A 26603-nucleotide genomic window follows, 5' to 3' on the forward strand; every position below is an offset into this window, starting at 1 on the left:
GCAAGGAGCGCGCCAGCGCAGGTCCTAACGCTGCTGCTGCTTATTTTTTATTATGATTTTCATTTAAAAAAATTATTTTTAGATCCTCGAACAGAAGTCGGGACTTCAGACCGAGCCCTTATTTCGCCTCCCGCGCAAGTGGCCCCTCAGGGCGCCCCCGGCGGCGCCCCCTAGAGACGCGCGCCGCCGCTCGCCCCGCTCGCCTCAACTTGCCTTTGGCGCCCAATCCGCCCCTCGACGGGAGAAACCACTTGCCCCAACTCCCCGGGGGTACTCCGGCGGCCTGGAGGCAGGGTGGCCCGCCTTCCCTGCCACGCAGCGCACTCCAAAAGACCACCGAGACACTTTGAAAGATTGTAAAAAGGACATTTCCGAAGTCCCACGTAGTGTGCCTTCTTCGGCGGGACAGGAGCGCGTCCTCTGCTCCGCAGTTCTCCCTCCAAGTGGCGCTGAATGGTTCGTGCCAGGACGGGACGGGGAGGGTCCGCCGCCATTTTGTTTGCGTGAGGGTGAGCGGGGCCCTGTGCGGGAAGCGGGGGGCGGCTGAGGGGGTGGGAAGCGGCGGCGGAGACCCGCGGTCAAGCCGAGCGCTCGGGCCGGAAAGAGACGGCGAGGGCGGGCTGAACGACAGCGTGGCGGGCCTACCCCATCCTCGGCAAACATGTACATCAAGCAGGTGAGCCGGCGGGATTTGCGCCGACCGCAGTGTGCGGTGCGGCCTGGGCCTGGCCGGGGCGGTTGGTCCAGCCCTCCCCGCCCCGGTCCTGGGGGTTCTGCACCTTCATATCTGCCAGGCCCGCAGCAGGGGGTCCGCGGGCTTGCGGCGGGCTCGGCGGCCTTTTCTTCGATCTTTTCTATCCCGGGGGGCGGATCGAGGTCCAGGCTGGGGGAGGTGCCCCCGGCCCGGCCACGGTTCAGGTCTTTCCGCCGGCTGGGCTGGTGGTGCTTTCTCTGTCTCTCTGCTCCCCTTTCATTCATTGCAGGTGTGAAGTGGCGCTGGGGGTTCTCTTTCATGGACCCGAGACTTGTTCGCGGGGCCCCTTTGTACGCCAACCCCGGTGTCCTGGCTGCGGAAGGCTCGTACCCAAACAGAGGGCTCTGCTCAGCTGTCAGAGGCATCTTTCAGCTGTTCAAGTTGTGGGGTCTCTTCTTTGCTTTGGGGTGCTGTCTCAGGCCCCCGGGCATGAACCATTTCACCTGTTATACTTCACCCTTGCCAAAGGATCTATGGCTGGTGCTCAGTTAAAAAGATCCTGGTATGGACTTTTTTAAAACAGTTTTTGAGGTCATCATTATATTACATCTGTAGTATCCCTGCAGCCGCTTTAGCAGCAGATTTTTATTACTGCTTTTGTGCTGCTGTATATGTGTGTTCATACTAAGCCTGCCAGGATTCTGATTTCCTGGTAGACTCAAAATTGACCTGTTTCTGACACCCTGCAGGTGTCTTTCGTAAGAATACTTACTTAACTTTGAAAGTGCATGTTCTCCACAGATACCAGGTTTTCATCTACTGTTTGGCTGACTGGGCAGTGTTTCAAACGCCTTTTGATCGTGTTTTTGTAAATCACTCTTATCATCATAGGTGGGCACATTGCTTTAAAGACTTTGAGTAAGAGTTTCTGTTGTCCAGATTTGAATTCCCAAAAGCAAACAGCAGTGAAGATACATAGAGTAAGAAGTCCAAATTAACTCAGAACAGAGGAAACGTTTCATTTTGAGGAAAATAGAAAGAAGGAAGATTGGGTGGTCAATAACCAATACTGTTACAGGAGCTATAAAAGAAAGTGTAACAATGTGTGAACCTGAGAAAAAAAAATAATGAGAATGAATTTGATTCCACCAGTATCCCTTATTTTGTTGCTTTCCAGACGTTATTCCTGGAGTTTGAACATTAAAAATATGTAAGTCTTAATCTGAGTCTATACAAGGCAACGAAGAAGTCATGAGGTTTCAGAATATGTAGGATGGATGAAGTGATAAACCATCTAGAGAAAAACTTTGGGGAGAAGATGGTGGTGTTCAGAGTGTGCATGTATCACACTCCCGTGATGCCTGAGTAGAAGTTGTGCCCAGTGCCTGGTGGGAAAAGTTTATGCTTCTATAGCAGTATTCAAGAAATAATAATTGGTTGTTTTTATCATTTTATAGAGACTTTCAGGTTCTTATGAGACTCAAGTAAATTAATTATTCCTATCCAGATGTTCTTAAAATATTATGGGAAAAATGTAGTAAAGACCAACTTTTTTGCTCGTTCTTTTAATTTCTCCTCCCCCCCCCTTGAAATCTAGTGAGTTTGTTTCAAAACTTTTGGGTTTTTTAAAATATTTTTTATTTAATATGTAAAATCAAAGTGAATGAACATAGTTGCTGTGGCCTAGGGTGAGTGGCAAGGCCTGAGTAAGATATTCTGTTCCTGCTTTTCCTCTGAAAGCTGCTGGCACAGAGCTTGCTGCAAAAGTCTCCATCTGGTAGATGAGGCAGACTGGTTTTTTTAGGGAGGGTTGGGTGTTTGTATTCACAGCCACAGTGCCTGGGTCTCCAGTCCATACATTGACTTAAACCTGCTTTCTGTAGTTTGGTCCATTAGATTCTGAAATCCTTGATTGCTTCCAGTGTAGCTGATCTGAATACAGTGCAGGTGGTTAGAGAAAACTGTCTGGCCTGAGGAGAGGGAGCACAGACAAATTGCAGTTCAGAAAAGGTTTAGGTGGGCAAAGTATTGAAGGAAGCTGTATTGGAACACTATTCCAAAATAGCTTCTGCTTCAATCTGATGTTTGATGGTCAAGGACTAGCAATTTTCTGCCTACCTGTACTCTTAGCTTCAGATTCCAGTAATGAAATAATTTTGCAAAGAGAATTTGACGAGGGAGCTATAGTGCCTGGGAAGTCTTGAATTCTGACTAAAACTTAATTAATACCTTAAAGTTTTATTTCATTTTGATTTTTATAAACTCCAGTGTTTGAGTTGCTGTCTGACATGGCATTTTCATTCAGTATTAGTGAGATGGTTTTAATCAATTAGTATAAACAAGTGATAAGAGGAATTTTCCACGGTAATATTTAGTAGCAGGCTGTCATATAAGGGGAGAAAGACCGAGGATCAAACTTGACATGAATAAATAGGGGCATTTTCTTCTCTGAGTCAAAACACTGGGACTTTTTTTCCAGTACTTTTTGTGGGCAGGATTTTTCTCCCAACTGTTTGTGTAATGCTACCAGAATATTACAGAATATGAATGCAGTTCTGAAGGTAGTTATTTCTTGAGGTGCTGAGGTGTCCACTTAATAGAGGCTTTTGTAGTAGTGAGGAAAGGCTTGCTTAAATGTTTACAGTACCATTTCTGGACTTTTTCCTGAAGTTTTGTATGTGCTTCTTGAATAAAAAGTATTATGCTCATTTTCTGGAATATGGGCTACTTTAATAATTGAGGGTGTGAGAGAAGGAATGACATGTTCAGAGAAAGAGAAAATGGTGATGGGACCATAGACCTTACAAACAAAATATCTAAATAATTTCGTATCTTAAGCTTCAGCAGTAATAGTATTGAGAAGTATCTTGCAAGATGGTTTTGTGTTTTCTTAACAAGTGATTTTTAGTGTATTGTAGCTGTCACAGTGAAACACTGCCGCTGTTTTAACTGTATCCTGTTTCTCTTGGGGAAGAGCTGGGCAAAGAACACAACTATTAAATGGTAACTGTAGTCCTGTTTCAAGTGTTCTTGCTGTAAGATCTGCAAATGTCAAACCTTCAGGTGGCTGCTGCATTTCTGGTGTCGTACTGAGCAGAGCAAAGCTGCCGTGCTTTCAGCACAGCTTTGATGTATGAATTGTTGGTGTGGGAAGTTGGATCAGTTTTGTTGCTATGCAGAGCTGAAGTTTAAGGATATTGTAACTGTACGTTGTATATTACTAGGCCTGGCAAACCTCAAAATGCTGCTGAAATTAAATAGCTGAAATTTGATGTGCTGCTTCCAGACTATTTTGCTGCATAGCTCCTGAAGTTATTTGTGCACATTTTTATCTTGTTAGGCTGTGAATTGGTAGAACCAAGACAAGCTTGCCTTTTTATGTTTCCCTTTAGATTGTGCAGTAAAATGAGACTATTGCATGTGAAATAGGCAGTCTAGTACAGTTTTTGCAACCTGCAGTTGCACTGCTTGGAGAATTTGCTGTAAGTAGATTGCATTAGAAAAATTAAATATAAGTGCTTGTTATATTGAGTTTTCTTTCCTGTATATGATACTTTAGGCAAACACATATTTTTGTGTGGTTTGTTAAAAAAAAACCTCTTGGAACTCTCTTGTTTGCTATGCTTTGGCCTGCACAAATACCAGCATCTCTTGCTAGGGGAGAAATCTGCCCCTAAATCGATTCTTAGGTGAGGAGCAAGTTTCATGTAAGTTCTCATCTTGAGATGAAAAGCTGAATGTGTGCAGGAAGGGCAGGCAGATTAAACTAAAATTGATGTAAATATTTTGTCAAACCTTACAGTACAAATACTGTTCAAGAACAGAGAGAACTTTGATAAAATAACTTCCTTTTCTCACCAGGTAATCATTCAGGGGTTTCGAAGCTACAGGGACCAAACCATTGTGGACCCGTTCAGCTCCAAACACAATGTCATTGGTAAGTTCTGATACTTGCCTTTTAGCACTAGTTAAAATTGCACGTTTATTTCAGGTGATATTCATGTTAGTCTCCTTTATAGTTTTTAATAGTCGTCTTACATGTGATGGTTGTATTTTCTGTTTTGGAAACTTCTGTACAGCTCTCTGTAATGTACCACAGGGCGTGTTCCACTTCCAGCAAACAACTATTAACGTTGAGTTTTGCTGGGAGAAGAGCTGAATCTTCAGAAACAGAGTGAAGTTCATAAACTCCTTCCTAGGTGCGCATCTCTGTATCAGCCGGACCTCCTTTACAGGTTCTCCTTGCAGGAACAGCAGCACAGAATTTGTATGGGGTTCTTATTTTTTTTAATCTATGCAAGTGTCATAATTTTTATAAATAAGCATGCCAGCAATTATGAACTCGTGCAGAGAAAGAAGATCCTCTTTCTTCCAGTTTTAAAGGAATGAATTTCTGGACTGTAAACTGTCAAAAAGTGTAAGTTTTAAAGGGCAGTTTTATAAATAACACGTATTTTAATAGCACATTGTTGTCCACCATTCTCATACCTCTTCTGTTTCTGCCTATGGATGCCTGGCGCTCCCTTTTTGTTTGCGTTGATTTTAGTGATTGTCCAGCAGCTTTTGAGACTGCTGACCCAACAGCAAACAGTCAGTTTCGGACATGAAATCTTAGTAGCCAGGATTTAACTCTGGTACTAGGAATAAAAACATGCATATAACATGAATAGATGTCTTGCTAAGTAATGTTATTTCCTCAGGAGCTAAAACTTTATCCAGATATTAATGTTTTTAAAATACACTAAAAATTCTGTTTCATTTAGGGTTTTTTGCTTTTTTTAAAAAGAATTCATCGTAATCCCAAGTAGTTTTGGGGATGAGGTGAATCTGGATGGCATGTAGGCAGGCAGGGATGAAAAGCCTGGGGTGTTCATTGCTGCTGGAAGACAAGTGGGTTTGAAACTGATACAGCAGGTGCTGATGCTAAAGAGAAGACTCTGGGCCTTGCTGAAACACTTTGGAATAAACACTGAGATTATGTTGGTGTAGTACTGTGTTCTTACACCTTTATTTTTCTATATAGAAGTAGTACTTATTCCAGTCTTTAAAAAAAAAAAAACACTGCAGGATTAACAAGTGGAGTATTAAGAAGTTAATGTGCTGTGTGAAGTTCATACAGCCAACCTGAATGCACAGGCAAATGGTTTCCTCTGGGTAAATGTTCTGGGGCCAGGAGAATTTGGCTTAGGTCTACTGTTCTTATTAATCAGAATATCAGTATAAGAACCAAAAAGACGGCAATAAATATGATTGGATTAACTATTATTCTCATTGTGGAATAGTATTGGAGTCTGTGAATCAAGGTAATGTGTTTGAGTGGACAAAGGGCTACTGTCCTGTACTCAATGACCAAGTGATCCACCTACCAAGTGATCCACCTACCAATCTCATTCCCTTGAGATTTCATTTGGTTGCATTATATTTGGGTTCTGCTCTTGAATATTTTTATGTAGTGTTTAAGGTACATTGCACTGTTAACCTATGTCAACTATAACCTGTGTTATGCTTTGTGTTTTAATTTTCAGTGGGAAGAAATGGATCTGGAAAAAGCAACTTTTTTTATGGTAAGCATGGATTTCTTATTAGCCAAGGGATGCTGAAGATACCAGGTTTCTTTACTTGTTTGTGCTAGAATTTGGTTTAACAAATTATCCTCCTCAATAAGGAGTGGCATATTGGAAATTACTTGACAGTGATGAAAGGCATATCTCAATGCACTTGTTTAATACTTAGTCCAGGTTTTTCCCTAGAATTCATCTTCTCTTACTAAGGGCCTTCGAAGGCTTTCAGTTGGCAAAAGTATTTACAGGAGGAGAGTGATTCTAAAAGTTGCCCACCATGAAAGATGTTTATGATATTTGCAGTAGTTTTAGACGTCTTCTGTGGCTAAATTCTACTCCATAGCAGTTTAGCACAGCTTAATGTAAGGTTATGAGGGGGATTGTGTGGGGTGGGAGCACTAATGGAAGAGCAAAGATGCTAATTAAAGGTGTTAGTAGTCTTTGTGACAGTTGTGTTTATAAATTGTCGTGTGCTAAGTATTTTAGCAATATTTTTAGCCTAGCCTGTCTGCTGCATATATGTAGAGGAAAGCTCATGAATCCCTACTTGTTCAGCATTGTTAATGATTATGCAGTGAACCAGAAATGTGGCAACAATAACTTCTTCAGATAAATCCTGCTGTACAGCAGGTCGAGTGATAACGATCCAGCAGATTAAGGTTTTTAATGAAGAAATATTGTAAGATTTTAGCAACAGCATGACTGTATTATACAACAGTAAACCAGTGTGTTTTGAGTTAATGAAACTGCTGCATATCTCCCTGAAGGAAAGAATAAATCTTCTGTTTCTTTACTATTTCATTACAGCAATTCAGTTTGTCCTCAGTGATGAGTTTAGTCATCTTCGTCCGGAGCAGAGACTGGCTTTGCTGCATGTAAGTGAAGGTGTATAACAACAAAAACTAAAGAATAAGCTAATGCATTTGAATGGTACGACAAAAATGTTAAAATTGCTGGGCTGTGGATATTTTAAGCTGATTATTTTGAAACCATCTTTCTTTATTTCCATTGGCAAAAGGGAATTTATTACACAGTAATATATTATGTTGATAATGCACACCAGTGAATGTGTAGCCAAGATTTTCAGAAATAAAAATATGCATGCTGGATCTTATGTAGATGCTTTTGCATCTCAAGTCCGTGAAAAGAAGGGGGAAGTGGGGTCATCAGGGAAAAGAGGAGAAGAATGAATTCAGAATCTTTCCTAAGGTGGCAGTTGTCTAACCAAAACATCTCCTTTCTTAGGAAGGTACAGGTCCTCGTGTTATTTCGGCATTTGTGGAGATTATATTTGACAATTCCGACAACAGGTTACCGGTAAGTTCAGTGAACTGCTTTGGACATAGATTAGAATTTCAGACTCAAGTAATCTCAGTGTTATGGAAGACTTCAGTATGGTAACTGCTTTTGAATCATTTCTGGTAAAAAGTGCCATAAACATTCTGGGTTAGTTACAGCTGCTTGCAGTAGATATGTGTATTTACTGGCTTTTGTTTTCTTAAGATTGATAAAGAGGAAGTCTCACTTCGCAGAGTCATTGGAGCCAAGAAGGACCAATATTTCTTAGACAAGAAAATGGTGACGTAGGTACTTCTTTTTCTTATCTGAATGAGAATAGTAGTATTCCTGTAAAATTCTATAGGCAAACCCAACACTTGCATCATTAGCATGAAATAATTTATTTCTGTTGTGTAATACTGGGTGTCAGTAGTTTGACAGCTGGAACATCAGTCCTTGTGCAATAGGCAGCAGACTTTGAATTTGCAGTTTAATCCATCCATTGATGGGGTGTTTAACTGCTTGCATAGTATTTCTTTCAGGGCTTTTTAAAATAAAAGTTACCACACTCTAGGTGGTTTTATATCCTTCCTTGTGATATCTTTGCCTGTATTTCCCTCCTCTGTGTTTCAAGGTCCTTATTTCTTAATCTCTTTCCAATTCTATAGTATTTTAGATATTTTCTATTTTTATTCTCTCATTTCATTTTAGTATAGCCATTTTCAAATAAAGAAGCTTCTTCAAACAGAGCATGCGTTGAGCACGGTGGTTATATTATGTGATGTGTACTTGTGATGCTTTACTGCGTTTTTACAGCTGTCATTTTTATTATAAGTTTTTAATGGCTTCATAATAACATTTCAGGAAAAATGATGTCATGAATCTTCTTGAAAGTGCTGGATTTTCTCGCAGTAATCCCTACTATATTGTCAAACAAGGAAAGGTAAGTCTTTTTCACAAAGTAGAAGGAATCACTGTCAAGGGTATCATGTTTCCTGGATGCCAAACTTAGTTCAATTATTTCAGAAGTAAACCAAAACCTAAATCTACTGTAGTTGAAATAGTTCTTGTACGTAGCTGTTTCTTTGGCAGATGTTACTGTTTTAGTAGTTTATGTTGATTTTAAGAAAAAAAACTTTAACGTCCGTAAATGTTGATATTTAGTAAAGGGTTTGTGTCATGGTCATCTTTACAATGAGGTTTTTTTCCATATAGTTAAAATACAAAGCAGACTTGATTCCTGTGACTATTTCAGTGTAAATTCAAAGATTTCTGGGCCTACAGACAAGGCAGCAAAGTAATGGTAGAGAATTAGAGGTTAAAAATGCTGTCAGTGGACAATGAGTGGAAAATGCAGAAGTACCAAAAGTGCACATCAGGTAAAGGGGCTCATGGCATGGCCTGTCTTAACTGGTCTTGAAGACCCAAGCAGCTTACTAGAGCTTTCAAAGGACACGCACATCTGCAGACAAAGAACAGACTACTTGTAATGGCTCACAGGATGGATCAAGGAGATGCTGGTGTCACCTCCAAAAGGTTACTGGAAGGCATACTTAGAGAGGAATGCAGGACACTTGAGGAGTACTTGACGTCAGGAATGCTAACCCATAGCACAGTCTGCCAGATGTTTATCAGGACATATTTTCCTATAGTTGAATATGTGTATTTGAAAGAAACAGCTTGAGCTGGAAAGTCACTTGTAGTGAGGATTGGTGCACACTACTTAACAGCCAAAATACACATACTGGTTTGAATATAAGACAAATAAGAAACAGTTACCTTCTTACAAAAGCATGCAGCCACTGAAATTCTATTGAAGGGAAATGAGTCTTATGTTGGGTGTAATTGTATGACTGATTTGATGTCATATTAATGAGTGTTTCATGCTGTGAATTATTCTAAGATTTGTAATCCCTACATTTTAGTGTGGTTTTATGGAGGCACTTAAACTCTTTTGATTTAGTACCAGGACTTAAAAGCCCAAGCGTGAGTTTCTCTAAACATAATTTTGAGTGGTTTATGATTTCTTCAGTGTACATAATACTTGCATCCTGAGTTTTAGCAACAAATGGTAACATTTTAAAAGCAATAAATTTCATTACAAGCAGAATACTTGCTGTCCTAAATTAACTGTCTCAAAAAGAAAGCAGTGTGGTGTGTGCTGTGTGTCTGAATCTTCCTGCCAAAACCTCAGGCAAGCAGGCAGAGCAAAAAAGTGCAATCTTTGATCTGTTGTGGTTAGCCATACATCCAGAGCAGGTTATTGAAATCATAGATCTTGAATTTTCAGATCAACCAGATGGCCACAGCTCCTGACTCTCAAAGACTGAAATTACTGAGAGAAGTAGCTGGTACCAGAGTGTACGATGAACGTAAAGAGGAGAGTATTTCATTAATGAAAGAAACAGGTAAAATTTCTAAGAAATTATTGCTTTATGCCACAGTAAGTCAATTAAATCTAAAACTTCAGGCTTTTTCAGTAAAGCTAGATAGATGTTGTTCATGGTATGTTAAACCATGCAGAACTTGTCATATTTCCTCCTTGAATTTCCAATATCTCAAAAGGTTTAGTAAGTTACTTTCTGTGTGCTTTTAGTAATAAAACTTTTTTGCTAAGCTAATACAGATAAATTTACTGTTCAAAACATATGAGTGATGTCAGCTGGCAGTGATCCAAAAATCAGGATACCTACTGCTGTGCAAACACTAAAGTTCGTGTTGTACAGTCTATAATATTTTAAGTGTATGAGCCAAGAGAGTATTTGCTTGTGTTGCATTACATAACAAGTATCAACAGTTCTGCTGTTAGGATGTTTTTTTTGAGAACTTCTGGATATGGGGTGTATGAACATTTCATGTATGTTGACAAATAGTTAATCACTGGAGTAGATTCAGTGGCTGTAAAGATGAGAGATTATATTACAGCATTTAACTGAATTTCAATCTTATCATGTTTTCTAAAGAGGGCAAGAGAGAGAAGATCAACGAGTTGTTGAAATACATTGAAGAGCGACTGCATACTCTAGAAGAGGAGAAAGAAGAACTGGCACAGTACCAGAAATGGGATAAAATGAGGAGAGCATTAGAATACACCATTTATAATCAGGAACTTAATGAAACCCGAGCTAAGCTTGATGAGGTAAAGTATCTTGGCTAGTACAAAATGTGATGAGCTGTTGGTTTGTTTTTGCTACCATCCCCTTTTGTTCCTTGATGGAGTCCTGACAGCGTTAAGGAAACTTTCCTGTCCAGCCACCCAGGAGCCACTCTGGCAGTCACAACCACACCACCTGAGCTAGGACCGGAGCCCCTTCCCAGCACAGGTGCCTGCCTCCTTGACTCCCTGCACACCACACTCGCAGTCAGATCAGATTTCCCATAGCAGAGTCTCACATGTCTCGATCCTTAAAATAATTGCATCTTGATGCAGTAACTAAATAACAAAGGAACAGCTCAAGCTGGTGCCTCCAAGGAGGGACTCCAGCAAAGGAAAATGAGTTTTTATCCCATCACAGTAGAAGCCTGGGGCTTCCCATGCCCTTTGTTATGCAAAGGGCTGTTAGTTCTCTTCCTGTGGCTTCCACCACCCAGAACTCAATCTGCAGCAGTCCTCAGCTGTGCACCGAACTACCTGCACTGTATGTACTCCTCAGCATCACTGTTCTTCACTAAATAATTTCTTTCTGGAACTACTACTAAAACAGAATCTGGCTACTTAAGCTATTGGTGATATTTCCATACAGCTTTCTGCTAAACGAGAGACAAGTGGAGAAAAATCCAGGCAGCTGAGAGATGCACAGCAAGATGCTAGAGATAAAATGGAGGTAAAAATATTTTTAAGGGCTCTCCAGAGGTGTGTTTTGCTTTGTGGTTTTGGGGATTTTTTTGGAGGGAGGGAAAGGGTGAGGGCTGGTGGTGTCTAAAATTATATTAAATTCTGTTGCATGCGTTCATCCTGTTTGGAAGCTTGGGGTTTTTCACATATCTAGTGTATTGTGATCTACAGAATAATGATCTTGTGAGTTTTGATAAATAGTGAAATATTCCTTCAGTGTTTAAGATACTGCATACTTAAATTTGCATAGGAAATAGAACGGCAAGTTCGAGAACTGAAGACAAAGATTTCTGCAATGAAAGAAGAGAAAGAACAACTTAGTGCTGAAAGACAGGAGCAGATCAAACAGAGGACTAAATTAGAGCTGAAGGCTAAAGATCTACAGGATGAATTAGCTGGCAACAGTGAGCAAAGGGTATGTAACAGCAGTAAAGTGTTAAAATGTCACTGGCACAAGGAAGTTTTCTTGTACACTGAGGTTTTGGTTTTAGACTGGAGCCTGTCACTATTTTGTAAGGTTTGGTAGATTAGTTTAAATACTAGCTTTAAATGCTGCTTTGTTTGACTTTCAGAAAAGACTGCTAAAAGAGAGGCAAAAACTTCTTGAGAAAATCGAGGAGAAGCAGAAAGAACTGGCAGAAACAGAGCCAAAATTTAACAGCGTAAAAGAAAAAGAAGAGAGGGGAATTGCTAGGTCTGTGGCATTCTGTACAAATTTTATCAATACTATCCATCTGCAATTAACAAAAGCTTGTACATGTTGCTTCACAGTGGGGTAGCTACATGCACTTGGAGATGGTCTGTAAAAAGCCTGCTTTATTATTGGGATGGGAACAGTATTTGGCAAAATGATTTTCTAAGCTTAACCACTTCTTGTGGATGATTTTATTGTTTATAACATGATCCTTTTTGTTACTGATTTGGTGCTTAAATTTTAGAGCCTGGTTTGACACGTCTTGAAAATTCTAATTGTAATTATTAATGCTTGTTTTTAATAAATTCAAGATTTCTTTATAATACAGCATGTCTTTCCATTCTCAAAACAGACTTGCACAGGCTACACAAGAAAGAACAGATCTTTATGCAAAACAAGGTCGAGGGAGCCAGTTTACTTCCAAAGAGGAAAGGGATAAGTGGATAAAGAAAGAACTGAAGTCTTTAGATCAAGCCATCAATGACAAGAAGCGGCAAATTGCAGCTATACACAAGGATTTAGAGGATACAGAGGCAAACAAGGAGAAAAACTTGGAACAGTACAGTGTGAGTTTTCAGCTTATTCTCAGTCTTTTTGGGTGAAGGGTTAAATACTCAGTCTTGGACAGTCAGACTTCAATGCATATTTATAAGGATGATGTGGTCTGTTTCTGGTTGGATGTGGTCTTTGAAAAATGCTTACTGAAAATCTGCAGATAAGCTTTAAACTCCTTTATCATTGCACTAACTTCACTCTCTATGTTGGCTTTGCCTTCTGGTATTTTCCCCAATGTGTTTGGCCTGAGTTATCAGGAAGAGGCTTCTATCTGCCTTGCTCTTGTCTACATTGAACGTAGCCACGTCATAGATAAGTTCGTTACGTTCTTATAGAAGTCTGTGTTGATTGTTTCCACTTCTCTCATTTTCCCCAAGCAAGAGGATCTTTTTAACTATGCAGCAGGCACTGCACCCTTGTACCATGGTTGCAGCTGGTTAGAAGTTGCATCCCTAGGCATGTTAGAAGATTAATCTGTTACTGTATTACCTGCATAACTTAGATTTTAATTTCCATTCAGAAACAGCTCTTAGAGTGCAAATACAGCAAAATAATCCAAAGATAGCATTCCTGCTAGGAGCTCCAGCTGTGAAAACACTGCTTTTATATTGAGAGAGCATACAGTGCCAATGCTGATGGTGTTCTTGGTCTTTGTGTAATATACCTACTGAAATTGAGGGTCAGTCTGACACCAGGGAGGAGTGTAGTTGTACAAAGATTGTTCTGCTAAAACACTTCTTGATAGGGACCTACATTATCAAAGTCATGATTCTCTGAGTTGGTGAGTGAAGAAAACAGCATTTACCACTGGCTGACTGCAATTTTACTGGACTGCTCAGTGGTAATTCTATAAAATTGAAAGGGTTAAATTTGTTGTGGATTTTGATTCCTTTCTATAAACATGTCTTGGTTTCCTTTTCCTCCTCAAGGCAGGTTGATTTATGCTTAGGTGAAGAGTTGTATAGCTTTTTGTTGTTCAAAGAGAAGGCATCTTGGGTGAATGTGATTGAGAGCTTGCAAGGTTAGTTTGGAGTGAGCTGGCTGTGTTTTTAGAACACAGTTACTTCTCCTTGTACACATATAAATTTGTAAACACTATTGAGTGCTAGCCCTGAGCTGCTTTGAAAATGGCAGGTGTTAAGTGAGCAAAGGGAGGATGTCTGAGCATTGGCTTAAACAGCACACTGTTGACAGCAGCTGTCTTGAAAATCTAGTACTGCTGGAGAGCAGGCTGAGACTTTTGACTAATAGCAGGTTGACATGGTACACAAGATTAGTTGTACTTATCACAAATGTCATTTCAGAGCATGATTACACAGAAGTTATATGTATGTTAGTTACTGTTTTGATTCCAATTCTTGCTGTGACTTACAGGGATCCATTTCACTTTAATGCCCAGAGGCACAGCTGAACTCCGTGCCTGCCTTGCTATCTGTGTGGCACCTACACCTTGTTACTGCTTCTTTACAAAGCTGTCTTTTTTCTTAGTGCTTTTGCAGTTTGTTGTAAACTGGTTAAAATGTTTGTAGGACTTACCTGATTTTTCAGTAGTTCAGTATTGAATAAAATACAGATTTTTTTTTTTTAATATAGAGAGCTGTAGTTTCATACTGTTCTTTTCTTTGTGTTAGAAACTGGACCAGGATCTTAATGAAGTGAAGGCTCGTGTTGAAGAATTGGACAGAAAATACTATGAAGTGAAAAATAAAAAGGATGAACTACAGAGTGAAAGAAAGTTAGTAATTAATTGAAATATATCTCAATCTCACTTAATGTGAAGGACCCCAACTGTGTAGTTTTTAACATGGCATGTAGGTATGTTTTTTAAATATGGCCATGTATGAACTTCTGCACTTTGCCTTCCCATTAGATTAGCAGTCTTTAAGAAAATAATAATAAAACTTACAGATTGCATTCACACTTAAAAATTTTATTGGTTTTGTTCTGTAGTTATCTATGGAGAGAAGAGAATGCAGAACAACAAGCTCTTGCTGCAAAGAGGGAGGATCTAGAAAAGAAACAGCAGCTTCTCAGAGCAGCAACAGGAAAGGTAAGATAACCTTGCTCTTGAGAATCCCTTGTGGAATCTCATTCTTAAAGGACAAGTCAGTTTTATCTGAAAGATACGACAGTTATTTTTGAAATTATTGTCCTTCTGTCATAATTAAGTTCAAAAAATTATATTTTAAGCTGAATTTTTCAAATATTTATAGTTCTAGAGCTACTTGAAAGTGAATTTTGAAAGCTCAAGGTAGTTGATGTAAGGAGACTAGGAAGAAATGGAATGTTTTTAAAATTTCTTCTGATACCTTTTTGCTTAAAAAAGCCCCAAATAAAAAAAAATGAGATGTGATGGATTCTTATTTCGGTATCTTCTGTTAGTGCTGTAGGTTAACAGGAATTTGGCAAAAAAGAAGGTTACACCTGTTACAAAGTTAACGGTAAAATGAATATTATGCCCACACGTTTTAACTGCAATACAGTAATTAGTTGTATTTTAACAGGCCATTTTGAATGGTATAGACAGCATAAACAAAGTTTTGGAGCACTTCCGTCGAAAAGGCATAAACCAGCATGTTCTAAATGGCTATCATGGAATCGTGATGAATAACTTTGAATGTGAACCAGCTTTCTACACCTGTGTTGAAGTCACTGCAGGGAACAGGTAATTATGTGCTCTTTAATGCAGTGTCACAATTTAATTGTTGTTGCAAGCTGCTACTGAAATATTATTCTTTTGAACTTGATGTCTTGCCTTTTTTTGTCAAAGGGCCTTTTATATAGCATGATCAAACTGCTGTTCCTTTGTGAAGGAACTAAGAAGAATTCTGCCTATTTAGATATTAATCCTAGCTGCTCTTGACTTTGTCTAAAAAAATCTAAAACAAAACCAGAGAGAAAAAACAACAAAAGGGCCCCAGACCCACATTCCTGACACTTGCCAGGGGGATTGGTGGTGAGACTGAGATATATTGAATAAAATGGACAGCATCTTCTCGTGTGGAGAATTCTACAGTAAGCAAGGCTGATGTTTCAGTAACAGTAAGAATTATTTCACTTGCACTAGAAAATCTCATGGTTGAGAATGGTCTCTAAACTGTCAAAAACTACAGTTTAAAAGCTGTCTGAAAAGATGTTGAGTGTTAATGAGTCTGTGTAAAATGTTTTCTAGAAGAAGTAAGTGTCTGTTGGGTGATCCACCACTTGCTGCAACATCTAATTAAAATTGTCTTTTTGTGTGATCAGTCCCTGTTCCAACTCATGAGTAGTCATAGAAGTTCTTGTTTTAATGAAATGTAGGTAGTGGTGTAAGAGCTGGAAAGAGGACAGAGGTGACATGATCTTGCAAAGTGTCACATAGAAATATGTGACCACGACTGGAATGCAGTGTCACTTCTGCAACTTCTGTTTCAGTGTGAACAAGGGTGTCTCTTCCAAGCACTTTGCAGTTCTCTCTGAATCCTGTTGTGCCCCATAGTTTGGAAAAAGCTGTAACAAGCAAGCTGTAGTTCAACTTGCAAATTAAAAATTGCTTATTTCAGTCCCTGTGGTGCTAATCCTCATAGTGTGCAGGGAGGTGGGTGAATGTGGTCTCTGTCTCTCTGTGTGGTGTATAGAGGTAGCAGAGACAAATTCTGTAGGTCCATGCAGAGAGGGAGGGCTGAATGTTGTGTATGGAAATGCAGGCCAGAGGTGTGTACACAGTGTCACTGTACATGTATTGAGCTGCTCTTGGCTGGATGGTGGAATGTAAAGGTGTTGGCTGATCCCATTTTAGCAAAAGTGAAAAGAGAATCTCCGCTTGCTTTTTCTAAGGCATAGAATTGAAAACGCAATGCACCTTTATAGTGATGTGTTATTTAATGGTACTTGCACGAATACTGTCTGTATACAAATATGTTTGTCCTTTTAGCATAGTAAAGTTTAGCCTATTTGTTTGGCTTGTTAAATAGGTTGTTTTATCACATTGTGGATTCTGATGAGGTCAGTACAAAAATCCTAATGGAATTTAACAAAATGAACCTTCCTGGAGAAGTTACTTTCCTCCCTCTGAACAAGCTGGATGTTAGAGATACTGCTTATCCTGAGACTAATGTGAGTAAGAATTCCTTTCAAACCTACCTTTGCTTCATAACTACAAAGCCTCATGTTTTGAACTGTGTACATTGCTTATTGCCCACCACTTGCTTTTCTGGTGAATGTCTGCAGTTAAATATTACTTTTAGTGTATGCTTCTCAACATAAAAAAACTCTGTTAGAGAGAAGCACTTTCCTACGAGATATGTGCTCTTTATTAACTGCACTTTGCAAGTGAAAAGGCAATACTAATAAGTAGAGTTTTATTGTAACCTGATAATCAAGAATTACTTAAATTGCTGAATTGTAATTCTGTCACTTCAGGATGCTATTCCTATGATCAGCAAACTGAGATACAATCCAAGATTTGATAAAGCTTTCAAACATGTTTTTGGGAAGACTTTAATTTGTCGTAGCATGGAAGTGTCCACCCAGCTGGCCAGAGCTTTCACAATGGATTGTATCACTCTGGAAGGTAAATACTGCAATTTTATAAATTATTTATTGTAAAAATAGGATTCCTGGGGACATGGGGCTCATTAAACTTGGTCTGTTTAGTGTTGTCGAAATAAGATAATTAAAAATAATAGTATACTTGACTGAGATGTATGTACAAGGTTGCATTTGGTTAAGTACAGTGCTTAAAAATACAGAATTTCTTGACGAGCTGTGGAATTTTCTTAGGATCTAAATGTTAGTAGCTGTTTATCTCCATCCTGAGAATTACAAAGCAGATTAGGTTTGCATTCATCCAGTTTTTTTATCCAATTTAACAGGCGTTTGTTTTCCTGGAGTGTTCATGGTGTTTTCCCAAGGTCAAGCCAGTATTTAGGGTGTGAATGAATGGCCTTAATTCCTGATAAGGGCAAGGTGAATTCTTCTGTGCAACAGATTGTTTACATCTTATGTTCTCTGAAATAATCTATATCTCTTGTTAATTGCCTGTTTTTAAGAGGGCAGATTCCCTGCAGGCTTATTGTTGTCTTTTTGTGTCTTAAAGTCAATCTGAAAAAATTTCTAAGGGTCTCTGAGGAGGAAGTTATTAATTTTTCAGTATCAGCATACTCTATAAGCCACAGATGCTGCTAATTACTTCATCTCTTTATTTCCTCATAGGAAACTTGAGATTTTTTTTTCCAAACTGGTAGTGCTAGGCATTTGCATTTTTCCCTTAATATAAGTTTTTTTTTTTTTCCTTCACGCTGCATGGGTTTCAGAAGTTAATTAAAAACAAACACAAAAGTAAGCCCGTGCTTAAAGGAGATCATAGCAGTCTCTGTTCATCTTGAGGGAGGGAATGCACTTAAAATGAATACAGAGATAAACATTTCCCTAATTACTGTAAACATATGATTGCTGATACAGTCAGTGCTTTTGTAGGCTAGTTGAAATGTTCTAGTTAACCTGCTCAGTTGCGTTGTAGAAATTGTGCTGGACTTTTTGGCAAGCATGTAGTGTGCACTTTATATCTCATTCTGTTCTGCTCTTAGGTGATCAAGTCAGCCATCGAGGTGCTTTGACTGGAGGTTATTATGATACCAGGAAGTCTCGGCTTGAATTGCAAAAAGATGTTAGAAAAGCAGAAGAAGAACTTGGTGAACTCGAAGCAAAGCTCAATGAAAACTTACGCAGGAACATTGAAAATATCCTTTTGTTGTTCGTGGGGAAGGTTGTGTGGCAAAGCTTTTGTTTTGTGGTTACAGTAATAGATGAAAAACAGGAGACAGACTTGTTACATATTAGCTGTGGCATTTCTTTTGACTGTTTTGTGTGCAGCCTAGTTCTCTGTGTTACTGTATTTGATATTGATCTTTAAAACTTAAGAGATGAGGTTAAACCCTAGATTATGAGGCTTTCTATTCCTTTTAGAGTCTGTTGTAGTAACTGCCATAACCAGATATTCTTGTTATCTGTATTAATCTTCTCTGCTTCTTCTGACTCAGGCTGTATTTTTAGTACTTGGGTCCTGAATTGATGTGTTACATAGTCCACTTATGCTCTGGAGGGGAGATGGGGGAGCGCTGTGTTCTAATAAGCTCTGAGTTGCTTGACAGTTTGGTTTTTCCAATCTCTTTGCACAGTGTCCTTTTGAGATCCAGTATTGACAGTTCAGGAGTAAGGGAGATTTATACAGTTTTCTTCTGCATCACCGAGGTCGTTCTGTCCTACAACCTGGACTCCTTTGCTTTTTGACCTGCACCAGTGCATTAGAGACACTTTTGGGACAGCAGATAAGCAGAAACGTTCTTCTAAATGTCATGTAAAATAAGCAAGGAAAGCTTCATTTAGCTTAGTTCTTGATAAGTGACTTGATAAGTTGATAAGCTGCTCAAGTTACTTTTGGTGATGATCCTTGAATTTTCCTCTACAACTGATTACTATGGTTTGGTGGAATTTTGGTTTGTCTCTTATTTTGATGACAGATGAATATGTCAGATAGAAAAAATTGAAGGTACTAGTAGGTATAAAATTATTTTTAAAACAAGGACAGAATTTTCCTTAGCCCACAGTATGGATTAATAACGAGATTGATCAGCTAATGAACCAAATGCAGCAAATTGAAACACAGCAGAGAAAGTTCAAAGCCTCTCGAGACAGTATTTTGTCAGAGATGAAAATGCTGAAGGAGAAGAGGCAGCAGTCTGAAAAGACATTTATGCCTAAGGTTGGTATGGGGATATTGAAAGCTGTTACTGGGTTTATATTGTTTCATTAATGTTACTGATAAACTTGCATTCCTTTCTGGTTAATATTATAATACAAAATATGAAGAGATAACTAGAGATTTTTCACAAAAATATGTTAATATAAAGGTGAAATTCATATAAATCTGAGGATTGCTTTGAGGAGTGATTCTGTCTAATATCTGTTCCACAGCAACGTAGCTTGCAGAGCTTGGAGGCAAGTTTACATGCTATGGAGTCAACTAGAGAATCATTAAAAGCAGAATTGGGGACAGATTTGTTGTCTCAGCTCAGTCTTGAAGATCAGAAGCGCGTGGATGCTCTTAACGATGAAATCCGACAACTACAGCAAGTAAGGAAATGAAAATGTCTTGCCACTAAATGTAGTCCCTTTCTTATCAATAAACTTGTTTTTGTCCTTTTGTATGACAAGTCACTTAGGAATATAGTGTCATTAAAGTAGTTCTTCATTAGTAGTAGGTAGGTGTGTTTGAAGTTCTCTCATTTGCAAAGTGTATTTGCAAGTTTTCTCAAACACTGGGTGAATTTTGCCAGTTGATCATGTGAGAATTAAGGCTATTTGTGTTGGAATCATCATAATTTTCTTGTTCTTGCTATTGACTTTCCAACAATAAATACAAATAGGTATCATCTGAAGGGAGGATGCGCAGTATGGGAAAGGAAAACAATTCCTTTAAGCACGTGGTAGGGGAGACAAAACTAAGCTTTTGGTTGACACACGTTGCTGGAAAAATACTGCTTCTTAAATATACTCTCTAAAGCATTACTGGGTTTAAGAATTGGGTTCATATAGAAATAAAGATTAATAAACTCACTGATCTGTACAGTTGACTTTTACTCTAGACACCTTATTTGTTTTTTCTGTCTGTTAAAATTAGAGGAACAGTCTAGAGAACTGTGATATTTTAATACACAGAATTGTGTGAAGAGTAGGTTTTTATTGTTTTTGTGGTTGTACTAGTTTCTTTTTTTCGTAACAAGGAAAAAATGGTCCTAGTCAGGTAAGGCAACTAATATACTACTTTACTTTCTTCAGGAAAACAGGCAGCTTTTGAATGAGAGGATTAAATTAGAAGGCATTATCACAAGAGTTGAAACATATCTCAATGAGAATCTGAGAAAACGCTTAGACCAAGTGGAACAAGTAAGGATTTCCTCTTAAATGTACTTTTGCAGTCTGGTTTTGGTTTATTTCCAGGGCTAACACGTATTAAATCATTTTATAAATATTCATTTGTTACACTGCATTATCTGTGATGGGTTTGCTTCCATATGTATAAACTGGGATAAACAGTTAAATATTTCTTTGAATTTCAGTACAGTAAGTTTTTGACAAAAACTACTGTGAATACAAGCCTGTGTATAAATAGAACTACCATAATGACAGATTCGTTTGAAAGTCTTAACTATTCTCTGGAACTTTACTAAAATATTGAATGTTGTATGTATGTAATAGTTACATGTAGTTATGTGAAAGGATGGCTTGTTTGTCTGGCTTATACTTATGTTCCCATTCCTGCTGAAGCTTGGTGGCATTTATTTATCCCACAGGAACTGAATGAGCTTCGAGAAACAGAAGGTGGCACAGTTCTTACTGCCACAACATCAGAACTTGAGGCTATCAACAAACGAGTGAAGGATACACTGGCACGGTCAGATGGTTGGTAACATCATGTTTTGGAAAGAAAACTCTCCAGGGTTTTGAAAGTTCACACATACCATATTTGATTGAGAAATAGACCATATTGTAATTAACTTGTGTTGGTGGTAATGGGCTTCTGGCTTCAGGGCATAGTACTTGCAAGGCAACTGTCCTACAAGCAAGATCTTGTATAATTGTTCTGAATTTTGTCTAACCCATTTAAAACTCAGCTGCTGTCAAATAGACTATCACATCTGTATGGCTTGAAACTTCCTTTGCCTCTCTTCCAAGACTTGAACAATATGACTGTAGTACATTTGTTTGGGGGTTTTTTAAGCCATGTTCTCGAGGGGAAGAAAAGAGGGATTTTCAGCCTTTTGCCTGAAATTTAACCTCCTGTTCCTTAATATATCTTCTTTAGTCTATCTTTTTGTTTCATAAATACTTTCTTGGATCACTGCTGATCTTATGCAGGTGTGTAAGAGTTACAACTTTGGGTTTTGTACTCTTGCTCAATATTGCAGATCTGGATAACTCTATTGACAAAACAGAAGCAGGAATTAAGGAACTTCAGAAGAGCATGGAACGCTGGAAGAACATGGAAAAGGAGCATATGGATGCCATTAACCATGATACAAAAGAACTTGAAAAAATGACAAACAGGCAAGGCATGCTCCTCAAGAAGAAAGAGGAATGCATGAAGAAAATCCGAGAGTTGGGTTCACTTCCACAGGAGGCTTTTGAAAAGTATCAGACTTTAAGCTTAAAGCAGGTAAATAGTGTCCTTGGTTTCATGTTTCACAACCTGAGATGTTAGTGTCACCTGCATCTTGGGTGTCAAATGTGGCTAGAATTGCAAGTCACTTTGGTGTGTTAATATTTTCTGTTTTCAGTTATTCCGCAAGCTGGAGCAGTGCAATACTGAACTGAAGAAATACAGTCACGTTAATAAAAAAGCTTTAGATCAGTTTGTGAATTTCTCAGAGCAGAAGGAAAAATTGATAAAAAGACAAGAAGAACTGGACAGGGGTTACAAATCCATCATGGAGCTGATGAATGTCCTTGAGCTCAGGAAATATGAGGCTATTCAGCTGACTTTCAAACAGGTAACAAAATGGGAACAGTTGTAAAGACACTGGTGCTGAAATCAATCAAGCTGTCCCATGGTGTAGCAGCAATATGGGAAGAAGCAGATACTAAATAAATCTATACTGGGAGAAGGCAGTGTCATGTAACTTGAGGTTTGTGGGTTTTTTAAGTACTGAAAAATAAATAGGCTACCATTTTCAATATGTGCCCATCTCCAATACAACTCTAGCTTTGCTTTAAACCTTTTAAATACTTCCTGTCAATTGAGTTCCTATATACTATGTACAACCCTTTCTGGGAACTGTGGCAAAAAACTACACCAAATCCCTTCTTAGATTTAGTGAAAGTAATTCTAATGTTGACAAAGGATCTTCACTACGAAGTCTGTGAATTCTTCTCTAAAGGTTTTTTGCTTCACTGAAGGTCACTAAATAAATCTTGGTTTTGCTACAGTTCTACATTTTAGTTGTACCATTTTCTTGGAAAAAATTTTGAAAATTAGCATACTACAAAAATGGTTGGTTTAGCTCTTTTTTTAAGTCAAGCTTTGTACAGCATACATTTCTTCTGCTTAAGAATGTGGATCTCTGCTTTGAAGCAGATACTTCTTGTGCTCATGCAAAAGCAGCATTTGATTTCACTCTGTAAAAATGAGTTGGTTTATTGACTGTTTCTTTTTCAGGTGTCAAAAAATTTCAGTGAAGTATTCCAAAAGTTAGTACCTGGTGGCAAGGCCACATTAGTGATGAAGAAAGGAGATGTGGAGGGCAGTCAGTCCCAGGATGAAGGTGAAGGCAGCACTGAGAGCGAAAGGGGATCTGGATCTCAGAGCAGTGTTCCATCTGTAGATCAGTTCACTGGAGTTGGCATAAGGGTAAAGAAAACGACTTGTTTTTCAGTCCCCTGCATGTTTGTTTAGGTTGCCTTCGAACTATATTTTAAAAGGCAACAATTAGTTGATCCTGTTTGTTTAATAGCAAGTGGTGCTGTGGTTCAGTGTTACAGAATAATCTTGCTGTTGCATTGTTTTCTTAGGTATCATTCACAGGGAAGCAGGGTGAAATGAGAGAAATGCAGCAACTTTCAGGTGGACAGAAATCTTTAGTGGCCCTGGCCCTAATATTTGCCATCCAGAAATGTGATCCAGCTCCGTTTTACTTGTTTGATGAAATCGACCAAGCCTTGGATGCCCAGCATAGAAAAGCTGTCTCAGGTACTTGTCTACCTTTTATAATCTTCATTGTAGTTGAAGGTAATAGTTTGTATTCTCATCCCTGATGCTTAAGAATAAAGCTTTTAATCATAAAAGCACATTTTTGAGAAGCCCGGGGTGTGTTTGGGGAAGGTTTCATGAACTTGGTTTTAGGTAGAAGCTCCATTTTGTTAACTGCATCTAAAGGGTCTCCTTACTGCACTTAAGTGTGTTGAAAAACAGTCCTGTTTTGAAGTCTAATTTGATATTAAAAATTAATGGAAAAATGCTTATGCTGTTTTTATCATAGAAGTTTAATACCATAGTAGGTTTGCTGAGTGGCTGGACTTATTGGAGTCCATACTGCAATTAATGATAATACTTGTGTGTATTATCTGGGAAGTAAAACTGGTATAAATACTTTCTTGATTTGTGAGTTTTTTGCTTCATTGACCAAAACCTCATTTTGAATAAAGCAGAGTTTTCTATTCCTGTCTCTCACTTTATTGAGAAGATTACATTAATAAAGAATTTTTGTTTTCTTTTTTAGATATGATTATGGAATTAGCTGAACATGCTCAGTTTATTACAACAACTTTTAGGCCTGAACTGCTTGAGTCAGCTGACAAGTTCTATGGTGTAAAATTCAGAAACAAGGTAAATAGTATGATAGGCTTTTCGGTAAACACTGTAATTAAAATAAGTTGTGCATTTGAGACTTAGCAAGAGTTCAAAGTGAATCAGACTCACTTCAGCTGATCAGTTTCTAGTTATGTTGTGGTCTTCTATGAAAAGTTCTCTCCTTCTTGAAATAGAATTTAAATACCTGCAGATGTCCCATGTCTCATTCTTTAAAGGGAGTTATAAATTGGTCATAGACCTGTTGCTGAGTCCTGGAGCCTTTGGAAATGTCTGTCTTATTCTGTAGGAGGTACTGTAATAACTGAATACTTCTTTGTTCCACCAGGTCAGTCATATTGATGTGATCACAGCAGAAATGGCCAAAGACTTTGTAGAAGATGACACCACGCATGGTTAAAGGAACTTGTAATTACTGCTTATTTGGAAGATGTGTATAGTGCTATGTTTATGCCAGGGACCTGTACATTTAAAATATGAAGTATTTAGTCCTTGTTTAAAATAGTTTTTGAACACACATTTTAACCAAGACCCCAGAAGGCTTAGTTTCAAATGAGCTTGAGTATCCGTTTTGTCTCTGTTGCTGTATTTTATAAGATAATTGTTAATGTTACCTTTATACAATACCTGTAGTTTGGAAATTTTATTCTCTTCCTTCAAATCTTTTGTAAAGTGTTTGTTGCTGTTTTAAAGCTTTTCAGAAAGTGCTAGCTATTTCTTCCTAAGTATAGTTTTATCATTTATATTGCCTCACATGGTTTTTTTTAATGGCTTCAATTAAAATGGTTGGTTTTATGGCTGTAACTTGTATATATTAAGTTTTTGGGTTATATTGTCTTTCTGAAGAGGAATCCACTGAGGTGAAGTAAACACTGGGTCATATTAGAGTGGGGTATTTCAGAATATGAGATAAAGCAATTCTCCCAAACCACTCCTTTTTCCCCTTTTCTGCACATTGCCAGTCCCAGAAGAAAACTGCCCCAAATCTATGTTTGTCCAAATCCATAGTGTTCTGGTTATTGATCTGAAAAAAGGGTAAGTATCAGAGAATCCTGGAAAGTCTGACAAAACCCTAGAACTGTATCAAAACAAATCACAGCCCCTTCTTTTTCCTGCTCATTGTCCAGTGTAACAACTCGTCCATTACATCCCTTCAGCCTGAAAGACTTGAGCCAAGTGACAGTCACCAGTCAAAAAGTGAAATCTTTTCCTGCTGTCTAGAGTTTTGGCAAAGCGATACTGAATAATTTGATGTGTTCTCCTGGAACACTTAAGGATTTACCACAAACCATGGATTTCCTAGGTAGCAAAGTGGTTGTAAAAAGGGAATCCATTGGTGTTAAAATAGTACATTTATAAGTACATAATAACTTCAAGAATACCTTATGTGACTTTCATTAGTACAGTGATAAACAGTGAACGTGTGTATTGCATTTATTCTGTAGGGCACGTTCAGCAAAGCAGAAGAATAAAGCTCTCTGGTAGGTTTTGATCTGCAAGTGCCTTTGCTCCCCACTGCCAGCTTTAGGAAGTGCAGGAAAGGAGAGCATGAACTGATGTCTGGTCTCCTGAGCTCAGGAGTGCATATCCTGGCATCACAAAGCAGGGTGAGAGAAGAGCACTGAAGCTGATATGGAGCAACTTCCCCAGGTAGTGATAGATGTGGGAAATCACTACCTGCAGTAAGTCTTAAGCCAGGAGGAGGAGGATGTTGTGACATAAATCTTTCTATAGTTCCAGGGACTCACTAGCTGCATAGAAGACTTTTCTCAGTGAAGAGAGGACAGAGTACAAAACATGAAACAAAGTGTCCCAAATGCCCCCAAAATTTTTAGCATGGGAATAGACTATATTTGAGAACTCCGAATTTGAAATTTGTCATCTTCATACAGAGCTCTGAATATGCATTTAGGGTGGCTGCTGCAGGCCAGAGTGTTCCTGAATTGCTCACAGTTCACTGGTGAAGCCAGTGAGTTTGAAGTCCAGAGAAGGACCCAAAGAATGCAGCCACAAGTTCATACCTCAGGTTACTGATTTCATGCCGTTTGGTCCAGTGTGTGTAAGGACACGTGTTTGTAATCCATGACCACCAGATACATAACATATTGTGGTAGTAGCAGGCTCTGCTCTCAGCTAACTGATGAGGCCTTGCTAGTGCTAGGGTATCAGCATGACAGTTGTTAGTTTGAATTTTGGAAGAGAGAGGTAGTTCACAGGCCATGAAGCTACTTACTGTGCTCATCAAGAAGTGTCATACTATATCTAAGACTGATCATGAATTTTATCACATAATCTCATTAAAGTGGAAGTAGATTAAAGCAAAGGGTTTTGTTTTGGTGATGTTGGGTTTTTTTTACAATGCTCAGCATAGTGAAGCCTAAATACAGCTGAATAACTTGGAACAACTTAAGCTGTGTCAGGAAATCTCTGGGTTGAGTGTAGCATTAAGTTGGGTTACCAAGCACAGTAGGAAAATGGGTAACCAGCAATCTGGTGGAAACAACTGAGCACTACGTTGGTAACAGTGCAGAGGAAGAGTAGACAGGCTTTAGCTATCAGTTTCTCATCTGCTAAAGAACAAGGTTTAGAACTACTTGCACAAATTTTGGGAGATATATTAAGATTTTCAGAATCCCTTTTCA

The 26603-nt window shown here is 38.6% G+C and overlaps 1 protein-coding gene across 2 annotated transcripts; it reads left to right on the plus strand.

Moving 5' to 3' along the window:
• The first annotated feature begins 536 nt into the window (after window positions 1–536).
• On the plus strand, window positions 537–24765 carry SMC3 (structural maintenance of chromosomes 3). Of its 2 annotated transcripts, XM_069019998.1 has the most exons (29): window positions 537–676; window positions 4556–4631; window positions 6220–6258; window positions 7063–7130; window positions 7501–7572; window positions 7759–7838; window positions 8398–8476; window positions 9824–9941; window positions 10497–10672; window positions 11277–11357; window positions 11619–11783; window positions 11941–12062; window positions 12415–12628; window positions 14249–14352; window positions 14568–14667; window positions 15122–15282; window positions 16571–16712; window positions 17019–17169; window positions 18185–18337; window positions 19208–19359; window positions 19572–19730; window positions 20436–20543; window positions 20951–21059; window positions 21566–21813; window positions 21935–22147; window positions 22813–23004; window positions 23166–23343; window positions 23873–23979; window positions 24290–24765. In XM_069019998.1, the coding sequence occupies exons 1-29, from the start codon at window positions 662–664 to the stop codon at window positions 24359–24361; spliced, it is 3654 nt and encodes a 1217-aa protein (XP_068876099.1). In that variant the 5' UTR covers window positions 537–661; the 3' UTR covers window positions 24362–24765. The 2 variants fall into 2 exon arrangements, with proteins under 2 accessions (XP_068876099.1, XP_068876100.1); XM_069019999.1 differs by lacking the exons at window positions 537–676; window positions 4556–4631; window positions 6220–6258; window positions 7063–7130; window positions 7501–7572 and having other exon boundaries at window positions 7771–7842.
• Window positions 24766–26603: the final 1838 nt, after the last annotated feature.

The sequence above is a fragment of the Aphelocoma coerulescens genome, chromosome 6 (assembly GCF_041296385.1).
Source record: "Aphelocoma coerulescens isolate FSJ_1873_10779 chromosome 6, UR_Acoe_1.0, whole genome shotgun sequence".
NCBI lineage: Eukaryota > Metazoa > Chordata > Aves > Passeriformes > Corvidae > Aphelocoma > Aphelocoma coerulescens.

What these genes read in the sequence shown, in the direction of transcription:
- SMC3 (XM_069019998.1), top strand. An exon ending in TACACTGGCACGGTCAGATG is followed by an intron (nt 21,060 to 21,565) that starts GTTGGTAACATC and finishes TCAATATTGCAG; the next exon opens with ATCTGGATAACTCTATTGAC. An exon ending in GTGTAAAATTCAGAAACAAG is followed by an intron (nt 23,980 to 24,289) that starts GTAAATAGTATG and finishes TTGTTCCACCAG; the next exon opens with GTCAGTCATATTGATGTGAT.